The 24,287-nt window shown below is 39.7% G+C and overlaps 1 protein-coding gene across 1 annotated transcript; it reads right to left on the reverse strand.

Moving 5' to 3' along the window:
• Positions 1–630: 630 nt before the first annotated feature.
• LOC139140087 (endoglucanase E-4-like) lies at positions 631–18,385 on the reverse strand. Its single transcript, XM_070709101.1, has 11 exons — positions 18,151–18,385; positions 7,835–8,006; positions 6,702–6,875; positions 6,032–6,216; positions 4,925–5,084; positions 4,251–4,365; positions 3,471–3,630; positions 2,604–2,739; positions 2,123–2,297; positions 1,287–1,480; positions 631–797 (listed from the first exon to the last, which is right to left on the reverse strand). Exons 1-11 carry the CDS (start codon positions 18,247–18,249, stop codon positions 760–762), a joined length of 1,608 nt encoding a protein of 535 aa, XP_070565202.1. The 5' UTR covers positions 18,250–18,385; the 3' UTR covers positions 631–759.
• Positions 18,386–24,287: the final 5,902 nt, after the last annotated feature.

The raw sequence follows: 24,287 nt of genomic DNA on the forward strand, positions 1-24,287 counted from the left end.
TTCAAGCGCTGCGTTAAGGTGCACATTTGAGTTGCAGAACATTTATTTGAAAATAACAACATTGTTATATTTACAAAGTTAAACGTCAAACTGTTTTTACCCATGTAAGACTCGCAAATAATTCATGTGTTCGTTGCATACCTATGTACACATTTTGCAACCATTATATACTTCGCTTTTCATCCATATCCCTGTGTTCTTTGTAAACATGTGTTTATATTTCTACCATATGTTCTCTGTATTCCTGTACATTATGTCGAAAAGATCCTAATTTGTCTGTCTAATAAAAAATTCGCCTGTCGTCTCGTCGTAAGCTTTGAAAACTTTGAAAAACATGGCACCTGCGTATTTCTGGACGGAGTGTTTTCCTTCGCTAAAAAGTAACAAAACCGTGCTCCCGCTTTCACAGAGATAAATCGGTAGTACTCTATTAAATTGGTGTAACTGTAATTTCTTGTGTGCCTTTTCTCTGCCTTTCTCTGCACATTTATATTGGTTTGAAATGGATAACACGATGATCGAGTATATGCCGAGTTTGAGCAACCATTATTTTATATTGCATGGTCAGCATGTGTCAATCCTTTGCCTTCCAAGTTGAATAGCATTCATTGTACAATGCATTATGGGGTGTTTTGTACAGCATTTGGTGCTTATTTGTTTCGTCGTAGCGCTGCTTGTGGATGGATACCACTGAGTAAATGTTTGAGGTTTGTACCGCCATGAACTTGGCACATCCATGTAGCTCTCCTTCGTGACTATTTATGGTAACTGGTCGGTCAACTCCAGGTGCAACAAACCTACAAAAGAGGAAAAACCGAAGGAAATGAAAGTGTATTGGGGTATCCTCTTTGTGAAAGATGTGTGACTGTTTACATTCCATGAGCTGTAACTTTAGACACACTTTCTGTTAGAAAGAAAGAAAGATTATCAAGTTTTATAGGGTCACGTTTCCGAGCAAAATTGAGCTAGGCCTTGTATGTCATAATTTATTTACTTGTTGATTCATTCCTAGCTTTGGGACTGCGTAGATTGCAAAGTTTCATATTGAACTTCGATAAAGCCCCTTCCACGCTCATGTTCATCATAAGTATCCTAACCTTGTTTAAAGTTTTCTTACAAATTTATGATATTAGAATTTCAAAGACGATGGAAAATTAATGTAAAATTGACGTCACGATAAGATTTCGCTTGTGATCACAAGATTTTACCATCAGCTTGTGTCTTTCATACTTCTTGATTGTAGCATGGGCCACGTTTGATTATAAGGGTCAGTACATAAACCTTACCTGCCACTGCAGACTGAAAGCCGGCATTATAATCAAGAGTAACTTCGTTCTTGTAGTAATCTTGCCTGTCATCCTCGTAATCGTCGTTCGCACCCGGCCCTCCAACCAACGCGCCGTACAGCACATGCGCATTAGGTTGGTCGACAGAGAATGTTTGACCGAAGGTGCATGGGTCTGGTGGTAGGGGACAGGAACTGCAGAAGTGTGAACAAATCAATATGATGGTTAATAAACGCGCATTCTAGAAATAAAAAGGCAATGGGTATGTATAAAGGGTAGTTAGCTGGTTGTCAAATTCTTAGCATTCTGTTTTAGTTAAGTTTTGGTCTGTGCTGACGGAGCAAAATTTATAAAGCTTCGATTGGTTCACCTTGTTATGCCTATACTTTTTTCATATATTGAGTAACAATATGCCAAAATAAATTTCAATTTTACGGCGAGGCTAACACAAGGTTGAGTTTAGAATGTTTGAATACAAGGGGGAAGGTTTGCAGTCACATAACACAGAGGGCACTATCATGTGACATTCAGTCACTCATGTGCTCAGTGTTTTGCGATTGCGGTGCCTATGAATACAAGTTGTTAATACTAAGGTTCAATAACGTTGCTGTTGCAGCTAGTAGTGTTGCGTACCGTAAGTTTACAAAAACTCCTACAAACATCGCGTATGTTTCTAACTGTAGGTCACACATTGAATGTACATTTAGACCACCTGTCAATTTACTTTATTTCATGGAGCGAACACATGAGCTATGTACCGATCGGAATTAATATAACATGACTGGTTCTGTCTTAGGTCGCTTTGACGGGTCAATAACTTTCACATTTTAACTCACCTGCTTCTATGATGAGGCTGTACGGGAGGGTTTTCACCAAAACCACACACAAAACTACGCCCAGTGCTACCTAGGGCGTAATGAACTTGACTTTTGGCGAGTTCACGATAGCTTTCGCTATTCAAGTTGTTTTCAGCGGCTACCAACGCGATGAATGCTGTACCCGCTAAGTATACAAATGAATAAATTCATAAATTAATAAGAAATGAATAAATTAATGAATAACATAAATCAATGATTGTTTGGGATTCTAAATGTTGGAATTTATAAAAATGGATAAACAGGTCAGATGAATAAATAAACATGGTTGGTAGAAAATTGTACTATTTAACCTCATATCTAATTTTCGTCTCGGTTGTAAGCTACGGAAGAAAGATGTGTTCAACTCGGTATCTAAAATGTATCGTTCGACTGAGGTTCCGTTATATTAAAAGTGTTTTATTCCCTCACACTCATCGTGCTTTGTTTACTTGCACATCATATAGGGATCCCCAATTGTTCCTGAAGACAAGGCCTTTCGGTGTGCGAGCCATCTTGCCGCCTGGGAGCCATTCGTCGACAAATTTCGTCACCCGTTTCTCGTATTCGGCTTTGCCAGTCACATTGTACAACAACAGCTGGTGAAAGTGACATAGGGTAAGAAAAGTTAAGCTAAAATCAAGACGCTTTTTTAAAAATTACTGTTTTCCCCTTGTTGTTTTTTGCCGTACAATTTTACATTGTTTTTAGTTTGGTTTCTTCGTTGACGGATCTCAAACGCAGACATTATCTATCAATGGGTAATTTTATTTCACTTTACCCTGACATCCACACATTGCTTCACAAAGAACAGTGTAACAGTCCAAATATAGAGTTGGTAGTGTCACAATTCATTTACATAATTTGCCATACAGTGTTTAACAAACGATTTACGTAAATGCGCAAGCTCGTTGCATCATTGGTTACAAAAGTACAGATGACTAAACGAATGACTAACAAACATGAACGGTCAAAATTATCTTTACGAATCATTTTTTTTCTGTGACTATTGTACTATGCGAATAATAAATTGAATATATCGCTCCAAAAATGTTATAAAAGAAAACGCTCGAAAGAAGGCGGCAGGAAGTGATGTTTTCTTGCAGTTGTGGGGAACATCTAACATAACAAAAAATGTGTGCGGACTAGAGCAATAACGTGTACGATACAAAAAAACACAGTGTTTGTAATATGCATATTTGAAATTCGCAACACAGCACACTTTTGCATCGCAAGCGGGGTTTTCTGAGTAAAAGATATTGACGTAACAGCAGATTTGTCTGTTAGACGGGGGCAAAACCTGGAAATCAGAAAACAACATCTCACTCACATGTACACCGGCATCAGCGATAGACCATCCAAACGCCCACGGTCGTCCATTGGTCATATTTACATAAATGTCTTCGCTCCTGTTCAAGTAGTAACTTTCGCCCGTGGCTTTGTAGAGCCAAATAGCCGCCCATGCAATCTCGTCATGGTAATTCGATCCTCTGTGTCGAAATACAGGAATATATAATCAGTTCATTCAGTTAGCCAAAGCGCAGTACGGTGACGACATTGATCTCCAAAGTGCATTTGGTATTCTAAGTTGCCGATGTATACGATATCATGCGACACGCATTATCATTAAAGTGTAATGATAATATTAATGATGTATATTACTCTTTGGCTGTTTTATATGTAGTGTTATTCCTTTCATTTTGTCTCGAAGTTTTACGTTTCAATTTGTCTGCCAGGTATAACTTGATTTACGCATTGATCATATTGCATGTCTGCAAACATTTAACTGTAGACAAGCCATCGTTTATCGTATTTCAATAAATGTCACAAATTTAATAATGGCTTAAAACTTTACAAGACTACATGTGGCGCCAGAAATACTAAAGGTCTAACGCTATACGCATACTTGCTTCATCAAGAATCCAGTAATCTATATTCTTTCTCATATGTCAAATGATAGTTATCTCGTGGACATCCTTCAATGACAAAACGTTTTCATCTTTCATTTGGAACATGGTACGCCGTCGTTTTGTAGGTTATATGACCTCAGCAGTTGGGTGAAGCTGTTTCTGGGGATTCGATTGCATGAAGTGATGAACAGATCACTTACGAGACGTAGATGCCCTTTCCATCCGGAAGACACTCCCTGAAGTACCCTCGGTAATTGTCGGCAAAGTCGAAGAGAACTCGGGACTCATTCAGTAAGAGATCGGCATAGTCAGGATCTGTTTGTGATTTGAAAGTAATGGATTTATATTTTTAACACTGTCAATTAGCACATGGCTGTCCGTTCTATTGCTCTGAGCGAAAATATATTCAGCATTGCAGCAAACTAGAAAGCAAAACAAAATTCCAAGTTTGAATTCTCCTTGAATGAAGTCGCGCACCGTCTACCTATATCTCTGTCATAATATTTATTCGTGACCCTTGAACTATACAGGGACATAGTTCTTGTGTTCCCTTATATCATAACTGCGTAGCGCATGTCCCGCATATTTGAGAGTTCAAGAGTATTTTCAATGCTGGAACAATCTTTTTTTATTTGTTTATTAAATTTTTTCCATCTTGTGGTATATTTAATTATATATTTATTTATTTACGTGTTTTTTAAGTTGTTTGTTTATAACTCAGTTCGTTCATTCATTCATTCATTCATTCATTCATTCATTCATTTATTCATGCATTCATTCATCCATCCATTCATTTAATAAACCATCCATCTTTGTATCCATTCATTTATTCATGCACGAGTCGTTCCTTCACACCAGGCAACATCTCACTCACCGTGGTCACGGAATACAATGGAAGCTGCCGCCAAAGCTGCCGACGTGTCTCCCGCAACGTCAGACCCGGGAACTGATGTGTTGACTTGGTAAGCGGGTCTCTCCATAGTCATGTCTTCCGGTCTTCCCCAGTATCCATGGTCAAGGTCTTTGTCAGCAATCTATTAGTTCAATAATATATATCCTTTAAAAAGTTAACATTACGCAAAGTTATCAGTATGCTTGTGGATTTATGAATATATGATTAAAGCATTTTTAAAGTTAAATCGACTAATTGTTGCTATTGCAAAAGCATGTTTTATTATCAATCGTACTGATAGCACTGTCTGTCACTTTGAACATCCTATCTAAATGTAAAAAGGGCTGTACAAAAAGGGTTCAAAAGTGAAAAAAAATACATTGATATTTCAAAAGATTAAAGTGAATATTTGTGAATTCGTTAAAGAATTCTTAGAGGGTTAGATAATGATGACGGTGATGAGCAGTGTTGTAGCCAGAACGCGCCCTTACGACAATGCCCCCAAAACGGAACACGGTGTCCCGCATTCTTGCGTTCTGTGCGTCACCTCGGGCACACTCTGTGTTGGATGTAGTCTACAAGTAATATCTGATACTGACAGTGGCCTTTGTTTTGCACGATACGATAACTTAAATTTTGTTCTTCGAAACCAATTTGTTACAAAAATGATAAAAAATGTTATTGACAACTGACGCACGTTGTCCCTAAAATGCGCAAAGTGTCCCCCAAAATAAACAGTAGCGGGGCACAGGTTTAAAAATCCTGGCTGCAACACTGGTGATGATGATAATGATAATGATGATGATGATGATGATGATGATGACGACGACGACGACGACGATCACGACGATGGCGGCGCTATTGTGATTGTGATTTCATTTTTTTTTAAATTTTTTATCTCCTTATTCTGTTGATGTCTCCATCAGTATACCTTGTTTGACTTGAGAGCAATGAAATTTACGGTGTGTGCCATGACAGTGGTCTTAAGCGTTCACATCAAACATATTCCAACATAGGACAACACACTTAGGAACAGAATTTTCAGCAAAGGACTATAGCGTGTCATCGGTGGCATGACCACGGCCTTACCTGTGTATACAACTCATAATCGTCCGTGTGAACCTTCATGAGGAAATCTGTCCCCCATCGAATACAATCCAGCATGTAACTAACTTCGCCAGCGTCTTCGTAGGCATCACGGAATTCTAGAAATCCCCAACTCAGAACACCAAAACTCCAAGCCATCGGAAAGACCGCTTTGATGTGATCGCCCGCTACGGTGAGGAACAATAAGAAATATTGAATATTACTGGACTCTACGTGTTACACTTGCTGTGTGTGCAATATCTGTTTTACATAAAGCTTGATTATCACGTCATCCGGCGGTCGCAGTTCAAGTTCTAATAATACAGACAATTAGAAGGCCTAGTTGTCTCAATTGTTATAAAGCGATAAGCCGTCAGTGTTAGTGAAATTACAGAAAACTCCACGGAAGAGATAATACTGAACAAACAAACAAACAAACAAACAAACCAGCCACGTAGATGTGCGAGCAATCTCATTAAAATGAGATGTAGAGAACGGCGACGTCTTCTTATGCGTACGCGGTATTCTCTTGCAAGAAAATACCGCGCAAGTATAGATGTCGCCGTACTCTACATCTGATTTTAATCAGATTGATGTGCGAGAATGTATATGCATCGATGAGTTATAATTCTTTTGAATGATAGTTTGTTCACGTGATCACATCAACACCTACCGTCGTAATACCCGCCCGTCAAATCCTCGCCATTTCTTCCGGAGTCGTTGAGAGCCGAGTCGCCCCGGTAAGGGATTCGATTGTCGGATGGTAGTGCACCGGAACGCTGAGCTTCGTAAAACAACAGCGATTTGTGGATGACTTCAGTGTAGTTAAAACTATTGGGGAAGTTATCTGATTGAAAATACAATAATGAGGATGTGCACTTTACCTTAAATACCCAAGATGACTTGAGTATCATACATTTTGCATTGCATGATTACCATACCAGAAGAGAGAAGCTTGGATACAAGACTAGGAACATGTTTTATATTATACTTGAGTTATCTTGGATTGCCGAATTATGAATTTCCTATGGACCTATGTCTCAAGATGACACGAAATGTTATGTGTGTGTTGTTTTCACTTAATTAATATGACTGTGCGTTTCAATGCGGCAAACCAACTAGAGATTCAGAGATTGATAGCGTAGCACGACCGCAACGAAAACAACCCAAGAAACATAATCCCTGGAAAGTAGAGAGTGCTAACACGTTATTTATGCAATGTCAAGGACACTTTTGCTCGTTTTATTTCTCCTTCGTGCTTTACCAGTAGTTCATAAGCACCCTTGCTTTACACGAATGGAGCACAGCGAAAGCTGTTTCAACTGACTCTGTTTGTTGTTTGTTTCTTCAGAGACCAGAAAGACTGACTTTGACTTTTGTCCCTGTTGAAGGTGTCAGCGTAATATGCGTTGTTGACTATACTATTAAACGATTACGTGTCTGGAAAATTGAAAAATGTCGATTACTCAAGAAAACTGCGCACAAGTATCATGGCATGCGATTTATATCACATTGCTTTCAGAATTAATAGACCATGCACTTCAAGTGTGTTTGTGATTGACTTGATTTATTTGGTGCTAATTAAAATGCTAACAACCAAATATTTTCCCAGAGCTAACACACCTGGTTCTCAGCAGTGTAATACAATTAATAACAATAGCTCGAGCTGTCATCCAATGCGGTCATTAACTTGCTCCGACAACTGTTACGCTGTGTTTAATCGGGAAATGTGATCCCTTCGCTGTGTTACCTTCGGTAGAAATCCAAAAAAGGCTGAGAAAACGAAAGATATAATTGGTAACTTACCTCCTCCCCTTGAAAGTACTACAGCTAAAGCAACGACGATAGCTACCACAAGACAGCCGCCGACAACGCCACCAACGATCCCTGCTAGCTTAGCATTCGTTGCCAGCCATGCTTTCATGGACGTTGCAGCACCCGCTTTACCTGCTGTTGCCGACTCGCTTGCGACGCTATTCTGAAAGTGGAACAAAGATTCAAAAGAAGTTAGTTTATCCTGCATTGCTGTGCCTACATATAACTAGTGCATTTCTTTAAATATTTTCTAATACATGCGTTGATCGAATTCGAATTACATCATGGTTCTGAAGTTGTTGGCAGTAAAACAGTACCGTATGGCAGCAGGCATGCAGCTATGATGACTCTGGAAATGAGCGTAAAGTCTGACAACTTTAGTAAAACTGTAAAAAAATCTGAAAAAAACAATAACAAACGACTCGGACAGAATGAATGTCAATTTGGCAGCGAAACGCCCTCTAGGTTAAGATACGTGTACATTGAGAATTCACTGGATGTACGTCATACTGGTATCACGAACATGTTCCCCAAGATGTAAGAAAAACCCTTTGAGTGCCAAAGTCAATTTCTGTAGCCTATATAAAATGTAACCAAGACAAATTTTCAGATCGAGACAATTTTCCTTCCGAGTTTTCTTCGAAATTTTTATCAAAAACTGTGGCATACGAAAAGTTATATCCATTTGGTCCAAAATTATGAAAAAATAACAGAAAAATTAGTAAAACTTGTAGAAATTGCACTAAAATTTTGGTGGGAAAATTTACAGCACTCAATGGAATAAAAGTTCCTTCAACTCTAGTTGAAACACCAGCAAAGCTTGGCTATTACTGATGTAATAATTGAAAATAACGACTACTACAGTCAAGGAGACAGTCTTACAGGTACGAAGTAAAAGCTTAGTAACGCTAAACTTCTTCAAAATTTAATTAAATTTAAAGGCTTGTAGACTTTGTGTTCTTTGTTTTAAACTTTACATACCAATCACTGTTGGCAGTCAGCAAAGACAAACACCAGTAAATAACTTTGAGGGAACCAAACATATTAACTTTAATTGTGTGAAAGTATCATTGAACTAATGGTGTTGACGTGTAATGTTAGCGGAATTGATAGACTTGCCAATGTTGGACTGATGAGGCACGTTTATGACTTTAACGTGCCTGTGGTTGCTGTTGGCAACCATTGACTCTATCTGTCCCACGAAGTGAGAGGTTATCGCAAAACTAATAAAGCATCCAGTTTACTGACTGAATTCTTCAGTATCACCCATGGCTGTTCTGAAGCTTTAACACTGTCAGTAATGTTTTACGTATAATACCAGGAGTGAGAGATACGCACACAAATAGTCAAACGCAGGATTTGAGAAATGCCACAGCATTAGACTGAAAGATTCAGTGACGTATACGTGCCTCCGTAGCATTCTCCGACCGCAACCACTTTTAGAGCGGGAGTTGGCGAATCACCAAAACATGACTGAAAGATTTGGTCTACTATCATCATCAAATGTGGCAATTTTAGGAAGAAACTAAGACAGTTCATAAATGAGGTATTTGTACCAATTTTAGGCTGATTTTCATTCAGGCGAATTATTTAATTATTGGTAGTATACTATGGTATGGCCGTGAAATTAACTCACTGTGTTCAAGAATAGACGATGGAGGAGAGGTACTCTGTTTGGTTCAACAAGACAAGACAGGACAAAGACGGGAGAGAGGGAAGGGGTCAGTAGTTCAAAGAAGCCAGTCCAGATCCTGACTGTACAGATGACACCTTCATCAAAATGTGAACTCCCAACAATCAATCACACCCGTTCTGAATCGCACTGTCATTGCTTCATGTTCCCCTCCATGATTTATTACGTCATCATAATTCCAATTAAACACATCCCCATGGTCACTTGCAAATACGTGTGTAGATGTCACGCAGTGTTATTTTCTCGGTTGAAATCAACTGCAACCTATTACAGTCACTAACTGTAGATGACAAGATCAATTCTACTCACGGTGTGTAGAGGTTAAAATTAATGGCTAGCAGGATGCATAATGTTAATACCGTTAATTGTTAAGAGATCCTGGCGGTGTCAAAAATATCGTCAACTTGATAATGCTTACAACGTTAAAAGAACAACAAAGCTTTCTCCTAACAAACACCAAATACCGTCTTCGTAGTGTCATAGAAACGTGTAAACATCGGTATCTAATAACGAAACACCACAGCTGGGTTGACTGTTTTGAGCCTCTTCCATTTGGCGGAAACCACTCTTTGAATGATCGCGGTACATTGCTCCAGGGCTGTACTCGCATCAATTATCCCTTTAAGACTCAACACAAAACATCTCTGTATAGAATGAAAATAAATGCGGGCGCTGTTTTGGTGAAAGAAACGGTCTTAGGTAACCCACAGTCCTAGTTTCAAATTGGTGGACTCACATCAAGCTCATTTAAGCTTTATCCCGGGTCTAGACAGGGCTCAAGGGCTTATACATCCATGATGGAGAATAATACACAGGTATCGCGTCAAACGTCGATGACGATGGTTGACCTACCCAACTCAAAGATAACCTCCTGGCCGATTTAACACAATATTGTTTACAATTGTTCAATCAAGTCTACATTTCGCCCTATCGTCTCACAGTTTGCCTTAGAAACTTTTGTTGCCGAATTATATCAGTGAGTTGAGTCGAGTCAATTACCTCGCCTCGTGAGAAAAACAACTGAAAACTTTCTTTATGTGAAATAATTACTCCAATCATTTCCTTGGGCAAGTAGCTGGAGTAACAATGGCAGACTTAACATTGGACATTCGATTTGTTGATGTTTGGTGAGTTGCACAGCAGAGTCTAGCTATTTTAGATTTTGAATTTAGATATGCTTTTTTCTTTAACTAATGAAATAATAATTCTTCTCTCACAAAACCAATTATTTTACTTGCTAAAAACACGATTGGAACTAATTTTGGATAATTCGATGGTGAAGTAATGTCGACTTAATCTGCAAAATAATGTGAGCTCACACTTGTTTTCAAGAGTAATTTGTAATATTGCAACATTCAGCTATATGGCACCTAACACTTTTGAGAAATTTGAAAAATATGAAAATCAAATTATCCCAAATTAGTTCCAATCGTGTTTAAATAAGTGATTTGATCAACACTGCTGGACTGATTATTAAATATCTTGGAGGATAAATCATTTTTGTCGTCCAAAAAATCCTCGCCCGTTAGCTCAACTACGATCATTACAAGGCTCGGTAGTGGAGTATACCAAAATTGGTGTTATGTGGAAGACGTTTCTATTGAAATTGGCTTGTGAAGAATAGAGGGGAGCGCCTTTGCCCACCACTATGTTTGAATTTAAATCAAGTCCAACTTTACCTTAAGGGGTCGGCTTAAGCATGACAGTGTCCTGAAAGAGCTATACGCGAATGTGTGGCAACCGACCGGGTCCTGTTGGACTACAGATCATGTGGCAGTTAAGTTCTGGTTCTAATGACATTTTCGATTCACTATTTATTTATTCTTCTTTGAATCGAGAGTAAAAATTCTACTCGTTCTATGTCATAAATGCCAAATGTTTACAGAAATATGCTGGTGATACGGCTCTGAATATATGGCCTTGAACTTACGAGTAATTCCAGATGCAAATCCTGTGGTGTTCGTCTTATATACATCTGAACATTTTGCAAAACAGAGACCCTACCTACTGGAGAGGAAGCCATATTAATTCACTCTACATAATTGAATGAGTCGTACAGAACTCAGTGCCTCAGTGGATAATCTGCTAGTGCACTGTCGACTTCCAAAGTAGGTGAACTGATGAAAGCGTTCGATTTTTATGAAAATGCGAGCCAGCGGTCAATGACCAAATGTGATTTAAAGTACAATTTGCGAATAATGTATATAATATATAATAAGAGAGAGAGAGAGAGAGAGAGAGAGAGAGAGAGGGGGGGGAGGGAGGAAGGGAGGGAGGGAGAGAGCGATCCGGATTTGCTCGGGATAGGGGCATTTGTGATTCTGTAAATATAGTTGGGTTTATACGGTGAACTACCGTCCTCACTTTTTCCATCCACAGCTCTCCTTCCGTGTCTCTCGTTATTTGTGGATTGTAGCTCCCCTCCTTCGTATACCCTGGGTCTCTTACCTACAACTCCCTATTTTTTCCTTCTTTCACTCTATCTATTTGTCTTCCTGTCTGTATCTATCTGTTGCTGTCTTTCTCTCCCTTTCTCTGTCTCTCCACCTATGTGTCTGTCTGTCTGCCTCTGATTCTGTCTATCTTTATGTCTCTGTGACTGGCTGTCTGAGTGTATGTCTGTCTCTGTCTGTCCCTCTGTCTGTATGTTTGTTTGTCTGTCTGTCTGTCTGTCTGTCTGTCTCCTCTCTCTCTCTTCTCTCTCTCTCTCTCTCTCTCTCTCTCTCTCTCTCTCTCTCTCTCTCTCTCTCTCTCTCTCTCTCTCCTCTCTCTCTCTCTCTCTCTCTCTCTCTCTCTCTCTCTCTCTCTCTCTCTCTCTCTCTCTCTCTCTCTCTCTCTCTCTCTCTCTCTCTCTCCCGTTGACACAAAATACATACCCCAGTTTCATTAATTTGTACTCATACAATGATGGGAACTAGGGCATGACTACGTCAGGTGCCGAACAGGTGCAACGTGACACCAACGACTTTCAACGATACCGATGGCATCAAAGTGGGCACCTGTGAAATTGATGCTTATCACAAAATAAACACAGTAATTGAATATTTAGTGCCATGGAAACGTGCAAACATATCGGTAACTCATACCAAAACTTTGTAGTTGAAATGGTTGATTTGGGTTTATTCTGTTACAGGAAAACAATTCGTTTGAAATGATGCGGATAACATTGTCGTCAGGGTTAGATTTTCATCAATGACCACTTCCCCAGCTTATCAAACCCAGTGTTTGATATGAGTTGAACTTCGAAGGGTGCGAAAACAGAACCAAAAGGCTTCGGAAGTTAATAAGCACTTAGGATCACATAGGCCATGGTAAGTGCTGCTCCTTTATGCAAGACTGTATAAAGAGACCGTGGCTTTGTGTAGACAGGCTTAGGGTCTATTCAGATATACAAACAATACTCAATGCCTCCTATAAGCATGGACAGACATCAAATCAAAGCCTGACTATAGCTGACTACTGAATTCTAAAATGCATGACTAGTTCACCAAACTTGAACTCGTTTTTTGTTTTCCTTTTTGCTTTGTTCTTTCTTACACCTATCACAGATATGCTTGTCCTTCTCAATTACAACCTGGGCGATCCTCGATCATAAGCCGTTTAAATAAACTTACCCACTTTCTAGACTTTGATTGCCGGAAGTGGGTAAAACGAGCTAGAGCACTATCTGCGTGTAATCCCAAGCGGACATGCAGTTTTGTAAGGAACTACCAAATACCTAACAAATATCTTATTCAAATTTATGGCTGGAGATAAATTTCATTCCGACAAACAGACATAAAAGAAGTACATTCTGATGCATTTTAGCAACGTCGCACATAACATTTTAAAGATCCATGACAAACGCAGAGCACCCTTAAACGAGTTGAAAACATCGTAATGTTTTTTTATAGATGTAAGACTCCCGCGAGACAAGGTGTTTATTATTTTTAGCCACGTTATTCATTTTAATGAGTTTCAATTGCTGTAGTAGACTAGGGCAAATTGTGCGTGTTGCCCTTTCTTTCAGACTTGACAAAAGCAATATCATCATAGAGAAAATGAGCGTGACCTACAGAATACAATCATCGGTTATTCCCCTCACTTGGTGTCAAACGTCGGCCATGATAGTCATGTACGGTCGACGTAGCATGGCAACCACGTGACCGAACGCTCTATTTATTGAAATACTATACCCTGCCCGCCATGCATATTGGATATCGGTGTATATAACGATTCCGCAGAGGATCAGTTTATTCGGAAGTGTACATTACATTGTTTGTTCGTTGTCGTTGTTGCCAATGGTGATAAAAATCGAATGGTGGTTGAAATGGAAGTACAATCCCGAGTTCAATGCCTCGAGAACGGAGGTGAACAGATGAGGGCGTGCAACAGAAATAAGGTCACCGTTTGAAAGTCTACTGGCAAGGTCACCTAATTTCCGATAAACTCGCTTTCCTTATGTTTCCTTCTGCTCTGGACTTGATACGTAAAATACAAATAAAACTTGTAGAACACCTGAAGCATTTCCCCTGCCTTAGGCAAGGTTTATCTAGAGAGAGAAAATTTTAAACGTTTACTCAAACTTTCCTACAGGAAACTTGAAATGAACAATAAAAGTCAGGGGTCACCGTGCAAAATGTATGATCATAGAGAAACTGCTAGACTCATGCACGTAAACAGGTGTCAATTTTGAATCCATGAGATGTGGGAACGTTTTACGTTCATTGATCAGACAAGCTTACTTACAATCACGCCCATCACTCATCGGCTTCCTATCGCCCATTATTTCAGTCACTCAATCTTGAGTGTTTTAGAAATAAATCAACTTGTAGGACAGTCACGTGGTTAAAGAATCGATCGTTTCTGACCGTCCAGACATTTTTTGGCAGATCGTGATGGCCGTAATGAAAATTCTCCCGTGGCCAACTCACCTCGGCAGTTAATCGAAAAATCGATGGCAGATACCGGGCTTTGAATTGCAGCGCCGCACACGGTGTTTGCACAGTACTTATACGGCCAGTCACAGACAGGAACGGAGCTCGTAAGCTAGAAAGCGGTGTAATCAATATTGAGTTGATCGCAAATACTTGATATTGTTTAGTTTCATAACGATCCAATGCGTATTGATTTGGTTGAGTTGAGAACATGCAAGTAACGAGGGACAAAGCGGAGGACACAAATACAAGCTCCTTTTGGAGTGGTTGATCTAATAGGCACTTGAAAGGATAAATCGTTAATGCAAGGTCAACTCTAAGTCTTGCAAACGCTTTTACTGACCATAGATCAAATATTGTTCCTAGGGTTTTCTTTGCAAGACGACATGAACGAGGAGAACTACATTTATGTTAAACATGCACAGGTAAATTATACAACGATCAACAACACCGTGTACATCTGTGAGACGTTGAAGATACACCATATGCGGTAACAAGGCTGACTAAATGGCGTTCAGTTTATTCGCTTTCGTGGATATAATGATTATGAGAATCAATGTTGTCATCGGGCACAGACTATAATGGGCAGAGCTTTTGAAGAAATATACGCCGTCGGACATCATCTTTGAGTTTGTGTTCGTCTCACTCGCAGAACAAGACACAAATATAACTAGTTAACTATTTTACAGAGGTTTGAATGTTACATAATTTCTCAAATATATTTATATATTTGGTAGCTATCAGACTGTGAAGTGGTTATAGATTATGGAGATTAAACATACTTCTAAACGTCAATAATAAACTCACTGAAGATTAATCGATCAACATCATCGAATAATGTTAATATTTGTTACATACATTGATAAAGAGTAATTTAGTTACTTCGAAGTAAGTTCAACGAGCATAAACCTCGGATGACGTCCGAGAAAGCTTTTCTGAGTGTAAGTTCTCACTTTCATGCTTTAAGCCATGATTCTAAAGTTCGCATCACATTATATTATTGTATAAATAGAGAAGAAATCGAGAATATCGTTTCGGGGGAGGGTAGAGAAGAAATAGAGACAGAGAGAAAGACATATACCGACAGACAGACAGAGACAGACAGTGAGGGGGGAAAAGAGACGCGTGGGCAGACAGAGAGAGACTGAAAGACAGACTGCAGACAAACAGACAGACATTCAGTCAGCCAGACAGACAGGCATGCAGACAGTCAGTCATTCAGACAGACAGACAGACAGACAGACAGACAGACAGACAGACAGACAGACAGACAGACAGAAGACAGACAGACAGACAAGAAAAAAAGACAAGGATGAGAGTGAGGCGAGGGTTACAGACCCAGGGACGTGAAGTGGTTATAGATTATGGAGAGTAAAACATAACTACTAAACGTCACTAATAAAACTCACTGAAGATTAATCGATCAACATCATTCGAATAATGTTAATATTTGTTTCATACATTGATAAAGAGTAATTTAGTCACTTCGAAGTAAGTTCAACGAGCATAAACCTCGGATGACGTCCGAAAGCTTTTCCGAGTGTAAGTTCTCACTTCATGCTTTAAGCCATGATTGTAAAGTTCGCATCACATTATATTATTGTATAAATAGAGAAGAAATCGAGAATATCGTTTCGGGGGAGGGTAGAGAAGAAATAGAGACAGAGAGAAAGACATATACCGACAGACAGACAGAGACAGACAGTGAGGGGGGAAAAGAGACGCGTGGGCAGACAGAGAGAGACTGAAAGACAGACTGCAGACAAACAGACAGACATTCAGTCAGCCAGACAGACAGGCATGCAGACAGTCAGTCAGTCAGACAGACAGACAGACAGACAGACAGACAGACAGACAGACAGACAGACAGACAGACAGACAGACAGACAGACAGACAGACAGAGAAAAAAAGAACAGGATGAGAGTGAGGCGAGGGTTACAGACCCAGGGACGACAAGAGGAAGAATAAAATTCCCGTGTTACATCAGGTGTCTTGCAACCAGTAGCTATATCAGTGTAATACTGACTCAGGTATGTCACAACCAAATAGAAAAAACGCTTTGTCACAAATCTACAAAGCACACAAAGTGAAACCGTTACACGAAACGTTACGTAATTAAATAAGCAAGCTAAAATAGCCTATACAAGGCAGAGTAGGTTGTTTCGAAAACAATTGAACTCGCTCACTAATTTACAGTGACTTGAAAAAGATCGATGATTACTCATTAATTCACTCCGCATGAAGTCCTAATCTGGCACCAGGTATATTACTTCCAGTCTAGAACAATGATGGCCCTTGTACTACGTTTTGTTTGTTACTTTTACAAGCAATACGACTTTGCAATGTTGACTTTCGTGAAAGTGGACAGAAATAACGAAATAGCCAACAGATCATTGGCTGGGAGGACAACGGATTTTTCAATAGATAAAGAAAGATCTTGCAGGAGCACCCTCCGTGGACTTCATTATTTCATTTGAATGCTGAATGGGGATTAAGACCACATACTAACCATTAATCTCGCGAAGAATGGAAAAAACTTAATCTGTCATTATGCTTTGAATACGTCGCATTAGTATCGCCACACACTTTGTTGCCGCAACGTACAAGAACACAAGTGTGCTTCAAAACAAATAAAGATGGGAAAATGAGCGATCGTACAGTGAGTATTAATAAGAGTTGTGTTACAACATCTACGTCCGTTTCCGTAAAAAACAGTACACATTGTCGGCCCCAGGCACTCAGTAACTGTTGCACCGTAATTAAGTGTCAGGTCTGAAGGAAAAGTTCTTAGCACATTTCCCATTGTGATACACGTAATCTGTATAATATATTCTTCAGAAATTCCGTCTTGTTTCCCTACGGAGCAAAACGTTCTTTCGGTTACGTTTAGACCCTTGAGTATATGGTTGAATGGGTTTTCTTAACAGCAGGCATAGACAGTTACCGTAGTTGCTAAATTGCAAGCGTCAAATTTCGCTCCATTTGGTGAAACATTTCAATTTTTTGAAGTATGCGTTGACTGATGTTTTGGCGCACGTACGCACTATCTGTCAAAGTGCGACCAAACAGTCTATTTCTACGCAGATTGCTATAAGCCGACACGTTCTACCGTTCCGTACGGCGTAAAATAGATACCGTCGCAAAACGTGACTTTGCACGACCGTGACCCATCGTCGGTGAACCCCCCTCCCAATAGCCCGCTCCCCGAGTGACCGATATTCTTGCTCAGTTTAAAACAACCATTATATCAGAGAATCGAAATATCGAGTCCCATAACATGGAAATCGATTGACACTTCAATATCATGAATAATATCGCAACAGTAATGAAAGAAGTAATAAAAAATCTTGATACTTAATCGAATCCTTACACCAATTTGAGATGAGAGACTGGGCATAAATATAATTAATAAAATGGTAATTCTGTATCTTGGCATTTCTCAGCTTTCTTTAACTATCTTTATCGCGTTCCTTATTACGGACATTTTAGAATAACATAGGCTACTTAAAGTTACGCTGTTAATAAAATAAAATAAAATAAAATAAAATCGTAAGTCTTGTCTGTCATAATTTATAACGAGGTGGTCGATGTCATGGCGCGATAATGTACTATTAGAGGCCGTAGTGTTATTTCAATACATGCATATAAACCTCGTATTCGAAAGACATCTACGCCCTCGGGGCGTTGGAATACTTACAGCTGTTTTCCCGGCGTTGTTAGCCGTGGATTTGGCTCCGTTGCTGTTGCTCGCCGATGCACCGGACTTGGCAGGCGCTACCTTGCTTTTGGAGCTCATATCGATAACGGTACGGCAAATATGTCGGTTGACGCGATTATGACAGTGAGCGGTGAAGAAGATGCAAGATGGGCGACATCCAAAGCCGCTATTTTCAATTGGCTTTAATGCGACTGCAATGGCGTGAACAGGTGTATTAGCGATGATAGATCGTGATAATGCACTGCACATGCGCGTTAACCGCTGTACACACGGTGTCCATGGAGACCACAACAATTTAATCTGAGTAAATGCTCTGCAGTGTGTTTTGGAAAATAACAAGATATTTGAATGGATGAGTGAAAGAAAGTGTTCGATGTAGTACAGACATGTTTCAAATTCAAGCCAGAGGTATCGCTGTTAACAAAACGACTACAACACGAGCTGTTAAAAACAACAGTATCTCGTTTCTTATTTTCGTCATTTAAGACACCTCTAAGGAGGTTAAAAGTTGAATAGATAGATCGGACAGACTTTGTTACCATATCTCCAAAGGGAATATAGTGTTCTTACCTCCTTAGTTTTGACACAGTATACCATTTTATCTCATCTTTAAAAAGTACTGTATTTACGCAAGCCTGGAGAGTCTGATCTTCTACCCGAAGCGTAAAGTACAAATTCGAATTATTTAATCTTCAACCCACAGCTTACGGTAAAGCTTCAAATGACATTTTCTTGACTGTATCAAACACGGCCTTTTTTGTAAGGTTTTGCACCTTACGGCCTTGATCTAATGGTGTTGTACACCACGGTCCCTACTGGCCAAAATCTTTATTTCCGATTTACGATTTTTAGAGTGCCCAGAGAATAATTCTCTGCTCGATGAACCTGAATCGTTCACCAGAAAATGTTACGGACAGACGTTGTACTGAACGTAGCGTGGCACAAGAAGGAGATACGGCGCGACTCCTGTAGTTCAATTGCGCATAGCGTTGCCGCGCGTTCCTGAAAATTACATTTCATAAACTTGCAAATGCCGCTCCGTTCTCTCGAGTCGGTCATTTATTGTCCGCAGCCAAGCTTGTCATCAGTATTTTTGTGAACGGAGTACGAAACTGCACACGTTAAGAGAATCAAACAATGTTTTTCGCCGAAATAGTATGCTGAACAATCTCCACAGTAATTCGTATAAACTTGCATGTTCACAGAATACAGTCACTGTGATAGTAAATTGTAATGATACGTGCTGTGAAATATACTGGGTATGTGCGTTCACAATGAAGTCCCATTGTAATATCACAAAGCATGTTGAATCGATACTGACTCTGTACATCGTTTATCATGATCCGTTTAGTCAGCTTTTAATTATAGACACTAATGACGGGAAGTAAAACAAACATGCACTGGACATATTAGGCGGGTAATTACCTGATTGGCCAAGTGTAGATACAGAGAGAGAGAGAGAGAGAGAGAGAGAGAGAGAGAGAGAGAGAGAGAGAGAGAGAGAGAGAGAGAGACAGACAGACAGACAGACAGACAGACAGACAGACAGACAGACAGACAGACAGACAGAAGACAGACAGACAGACAGACAGACAGACAGACAGACAGACAGACAGACAGACAGACAGACAGACACACAGAGTAGAGACGGAGACAGCGAGACAGGCAGAGAGATAGACAAAGAGACGGAGATAGAGATAAACACACACAGACAGACAGACAGACAGACAGAGGACAGATTGAGAGGTAGGGAGGGAGAGAATTGGTGAGAGGGGAGGGAAGGAGATACAGAGATAGAAACACAGAAGAAGACATACACCGTGACAGAGACGGAGAAAGAATCAGGAACACGATTCGAACTAATTTGGGAGAATTGGATCTTCACATTTTTTCAATTTCTCAAAAGTGTCAGTTGCCCTATGGCTGAATATTGCAATATTACGAATTACTCATGAAAACAAGTGTATAACTTAAAAAGAAAACAAGATTAGCTTACATTTGCAGATTATACCGACATTACCTCACCATTTAATTATCCCAAATTAGTTCCAATCGTGTTCAGGGTGAATGTGTAGACTAACAAAGACAGAGAGACAAGGAGACATATGCCCGTGGTGACAGACAGAGAGACAGTGAGGCAGAGACAGATAGAAAAGACAGACTGAGACGGAGAGACACTGCAAAAAGGCAGAGAGAGAAAGAGATACATACAGACAGAAAAAACAGAGAGAGAAAAGGAGGCTAGGTTCACATGTCTATTTTGGTAACTTCCCTCGATTCCTAAGAGCTCATTATCGTCGACTAACAATATTGTAAGCGAACGATAATGAACTGCGGAAATAGATTGAAATGGTTTAAAATGATTCATTAAATATTAAACAGTGGATGAATGAATCGAGTTGGAACGATGTCTGGCCCGTCTGAAATGACGCTAAATTTTGAATGTTTAGTTGACACGGGGCATTCAACCCAATTGAGGCACAATAAATAATATATACAATGTTGTCGGTTATGATTAGGACCGGGTAATATAATTTGAAATTTTAATTGCAAACTTTTACTTTAATTTCCGGCCTATAAGCTGCCATCGATACCCTCAATAACACGTTTTCTTTACATATTTATACACACTACCTGACGCAAGTCTCCGTTCTCCTGACCCGCACTGGCAGTGTAATTCTGTTCTTTCGAGTAGGGACGTTGCATTTCTTGCAGGTTATCAATATTTCGTTCACAGTTATTTTAATTCAATTCGATTTCAATTTAATTTCGTATATTTTACACGCTCTATATAACGTATTCAAAGTTCGTGTTGTTTGTAATTACGTAGTTGATGTTATTATTTCTCAGCTGCAGAACATTCTCTCCTTTAGGTAGTGCGCCCTCATACGGTAGTTCAATTTCTTCAGACAGTACAGAGGTAATTCATATTTGCAAGCATGTAAGCAAACTGACTCGATTAATCGAGATATGCATGCCAACTTGTAAAGCAAGATCAAATAAGTTTTATTATCCTTATGCAAACCATGCTTGTCCTCCAACAAAGTTATGTACTCATGCAACACAGGCGGGTGAGTCGGTCGTTTCTCAGAAATGTTACTATTAGGTGATTTGAAATTTAAGATAAAGAATTTTTGTCGCTGAGGAGCATTCTACCTTAAGCCAGGGACTACGCCATTTTATATGAGAGAGAGAGAGAGAGAGAGAGAGAGAGAGAGAGAGAGAGAGAGAGAGAGAGAGAGAGAGAGAGAGAGAGAGAGAGAGAGAGACAGACAGACAGACAGACAGACAGACACAGAGAGAGAGAGAGACAGACAGACAGACAGACAGACACAGAGAGAAGAGAGAGAGAGAGAGAGAGAGAGAGAGAGAGAGAGAGAGAGAGAGAGAGAGAGAGAGAGAGAGAGAGAGAGAGAGCTCTCAGACTAGACAGCCAAGCTTGCTCTTAGTCATACCGGAAGATGTTCAGCTCTACATCTCGACGTTTGATGAACATCATGCCGAGCGATTAAGCGCATAGTTACTCGGTGGCGTCATTAACGAAGCGGCGTTTTGCCAGTCCGCGCAACAAGTATCACGTGATGAACTGTCACAGATGCAATGAAAGACATACATGAAGAAAGATCGCAATCACAAGTAGTGACTTTTCTCCAGTCACCTGGACCCTACATACCGAATCTTTATTGCACCCCTGTCAGTGATATCGAAGCAGATGTACATTACAGATGACAACAGAGTCAATGTCATTTCAAGGTTGCAGAATGCAAATGTTATAAGCAGTTTTCAATCATTATCGTTGAATATTATAGTAAGCTTAATATTGTGTGAACCTCGAAGCACATCAGTAGAACGCCCGACAGAGTCGAAGAATTCATTTTTATCAAATAGGTTTCGCTTCTCGCGATGTTAATTTATCGTCAACGGCAAAGAGACGTGTTCATTGCAATGCCGGGTAAGGTGAGCTCTGATCGACATGTGCACATAGGATGTATTTTTTCTCGGTATTTAAATCAACAAAATGTAAAATCTTGCATGCTTAGGGAATTGAGAACATAAAATTGCAAGACAGGTAAAACAGGTAAATGAGTTTAAGGGAAATCCTGTGCTATGGTTTACCAAATAAAGGGAAAGGAGACAACGGCGAACTATCTAATAAATATATGTAAATCGGAGACCTTTAGACGCGAACATTGTTTACACTTGTGTAGCGTACATCCATCCCATATTACACTTTTATAAGAGGAGACACAAACAGCAAACGCTGGCAATTCTGAACGCATACTTAAAAACACAGTATGCTGATAACAGTAAAAACAATCGTAAATTGTAAAGAATTTCAGCTTCTGAGTCTCACAAAAATCTATTTACTGACACGTAAGCGAGCTAAAGCAGTTGAATCATTCTGTCATATCTTCTCAATAAAATGCCATAACAGTCGCGACGCAGCTCCGCGAGAACGATAGAATCCATTTGCCGTTCGTGGGGGTCTGCATACATTAAATTCAAATATATGGCGGCCATTTTCGCACTCAACATGTCCTCGTTTGTCGTGGAATTTTTCACCATAAATGATTTCATTTCGCGTTCTAAATCAACACAGTCCGAAAACAGAACATTATAAATAACTACATTGGTCAGATCAATGGTTACCTCATCAAGAACCCCCAAAATCGGCAGGCATGGGAGACAACTCGCGATCGTATCGATGCGATATAATCTATTTATCGACCGTAAAAAGCAGCAAAACGTTTGTGTCCAGAGTCGAAAATGCACTGAACCCATAACAGATTACGTTTTGACCAAATAATCCACTTCCTTACCGCATTCTTTTCTAGGACGGCTATGCCAATTCGTCAAAACAGTTCCCGCACTCAGTTCACCTACCGATGCAGCCTAGAAGCGCCCTCAATGGTCACAAGATCAAATCTTACCTTACTTCGGATTTGTGCTGAACAAACTCAGACGAAGGTCGCACACTATTTTTGAAATCGTCCTGCTTTATGTTCTGCTTTATGATCTGAATCTAACAATTACAAGATTTTTTCACCTTTGTGGCTCATGAAAAAGACAATATTAAGCATGGACGTGGCAACACAGCTGAACACGGCGGATACTACCCCATGTCAATCGAAATACGAGTTTTATCAGCGAAAATAACAAACATCGGGACATCCTTTGGCGAGTAGGTGCGAAATAAGGTCCGAACCCGGTCTGGCAAGAAATTTTGGAATTTAGGGGCCTAAAGAGGAACAATCGCCAATATGGAAAACGGAGCGCTGGCTGCTAAATCAACTGTCGCCAACATTTCCGTCCACACGCCATGCAGCTCTGTGGGTGAAACCAGTCACCGTACAGGCAGAGTTTTACTGCAAAATTTACAAGTCTTAATGGATGTACCGGTTCCATATTCCACAATTTCGTAGCACAAGGATGATAAAAGACATTTCTGTTAATGGTTAGGTAAATCGCTGTCTAGGACGGTTTTGCCAATTTGGAAAAGAATCGGCACGTAACGAGTAGCTGGAAATCAACGTATTACATTCGTAGACATATAAATAGGTCGATGTCGTATGTACATATATCATGCAATCGTCCACACAAAGGCAACGTCTTCCTTTAATACATACTGCCTGAATTAGACAGACAGATTAACAGATGTTCGAGAATTCCAACGATTCCTAACTCATACCACTTATATGATCATACAGCTCAATCCGCCATGAGCAATCCTGGCAACCTGCGCAGAAAAAGTGCGCAGTTCAAATTAACCGCCAAATCGCGGAGCTGCGTCGCGACTGATAAACGTACAATGGAAAATAGGCTAGTGCCGTCACGTATGCCTTTATGTAGGTATAATAGAGGTGTATCAATATATTAAAATAAATTACATACATACATACATACATACATACATACATACATACATACATACATACATTGATGCAGGCAGGCAGACATACAATTTACGAAAGAGAAACGATGTTCTATACAAATGCAAATAATGAGGGCGCTATACCGTGATAGTTGGTAAGCAATTAAATCAAAAAGGCATATCTCTAATAAAATTGAACAGAAAATACATTGTTTCATCTGATTTTATAATTCAATGGAAAACA

Source organism: Ptychodera flava, chromosome 1 (genome assembly GCF_041260155.1).
Source record: "Ptychodera flava strain L36383 chromosome 1, AS_Pfla_20210202, whole genome shotgun sequence".
NCBI classification, from domain to species: Eukaryota; Metazoa; Hemichordata; class Enteropneusta; family Ptychoderidae; genus Ptychodera; species Ptychodera flava.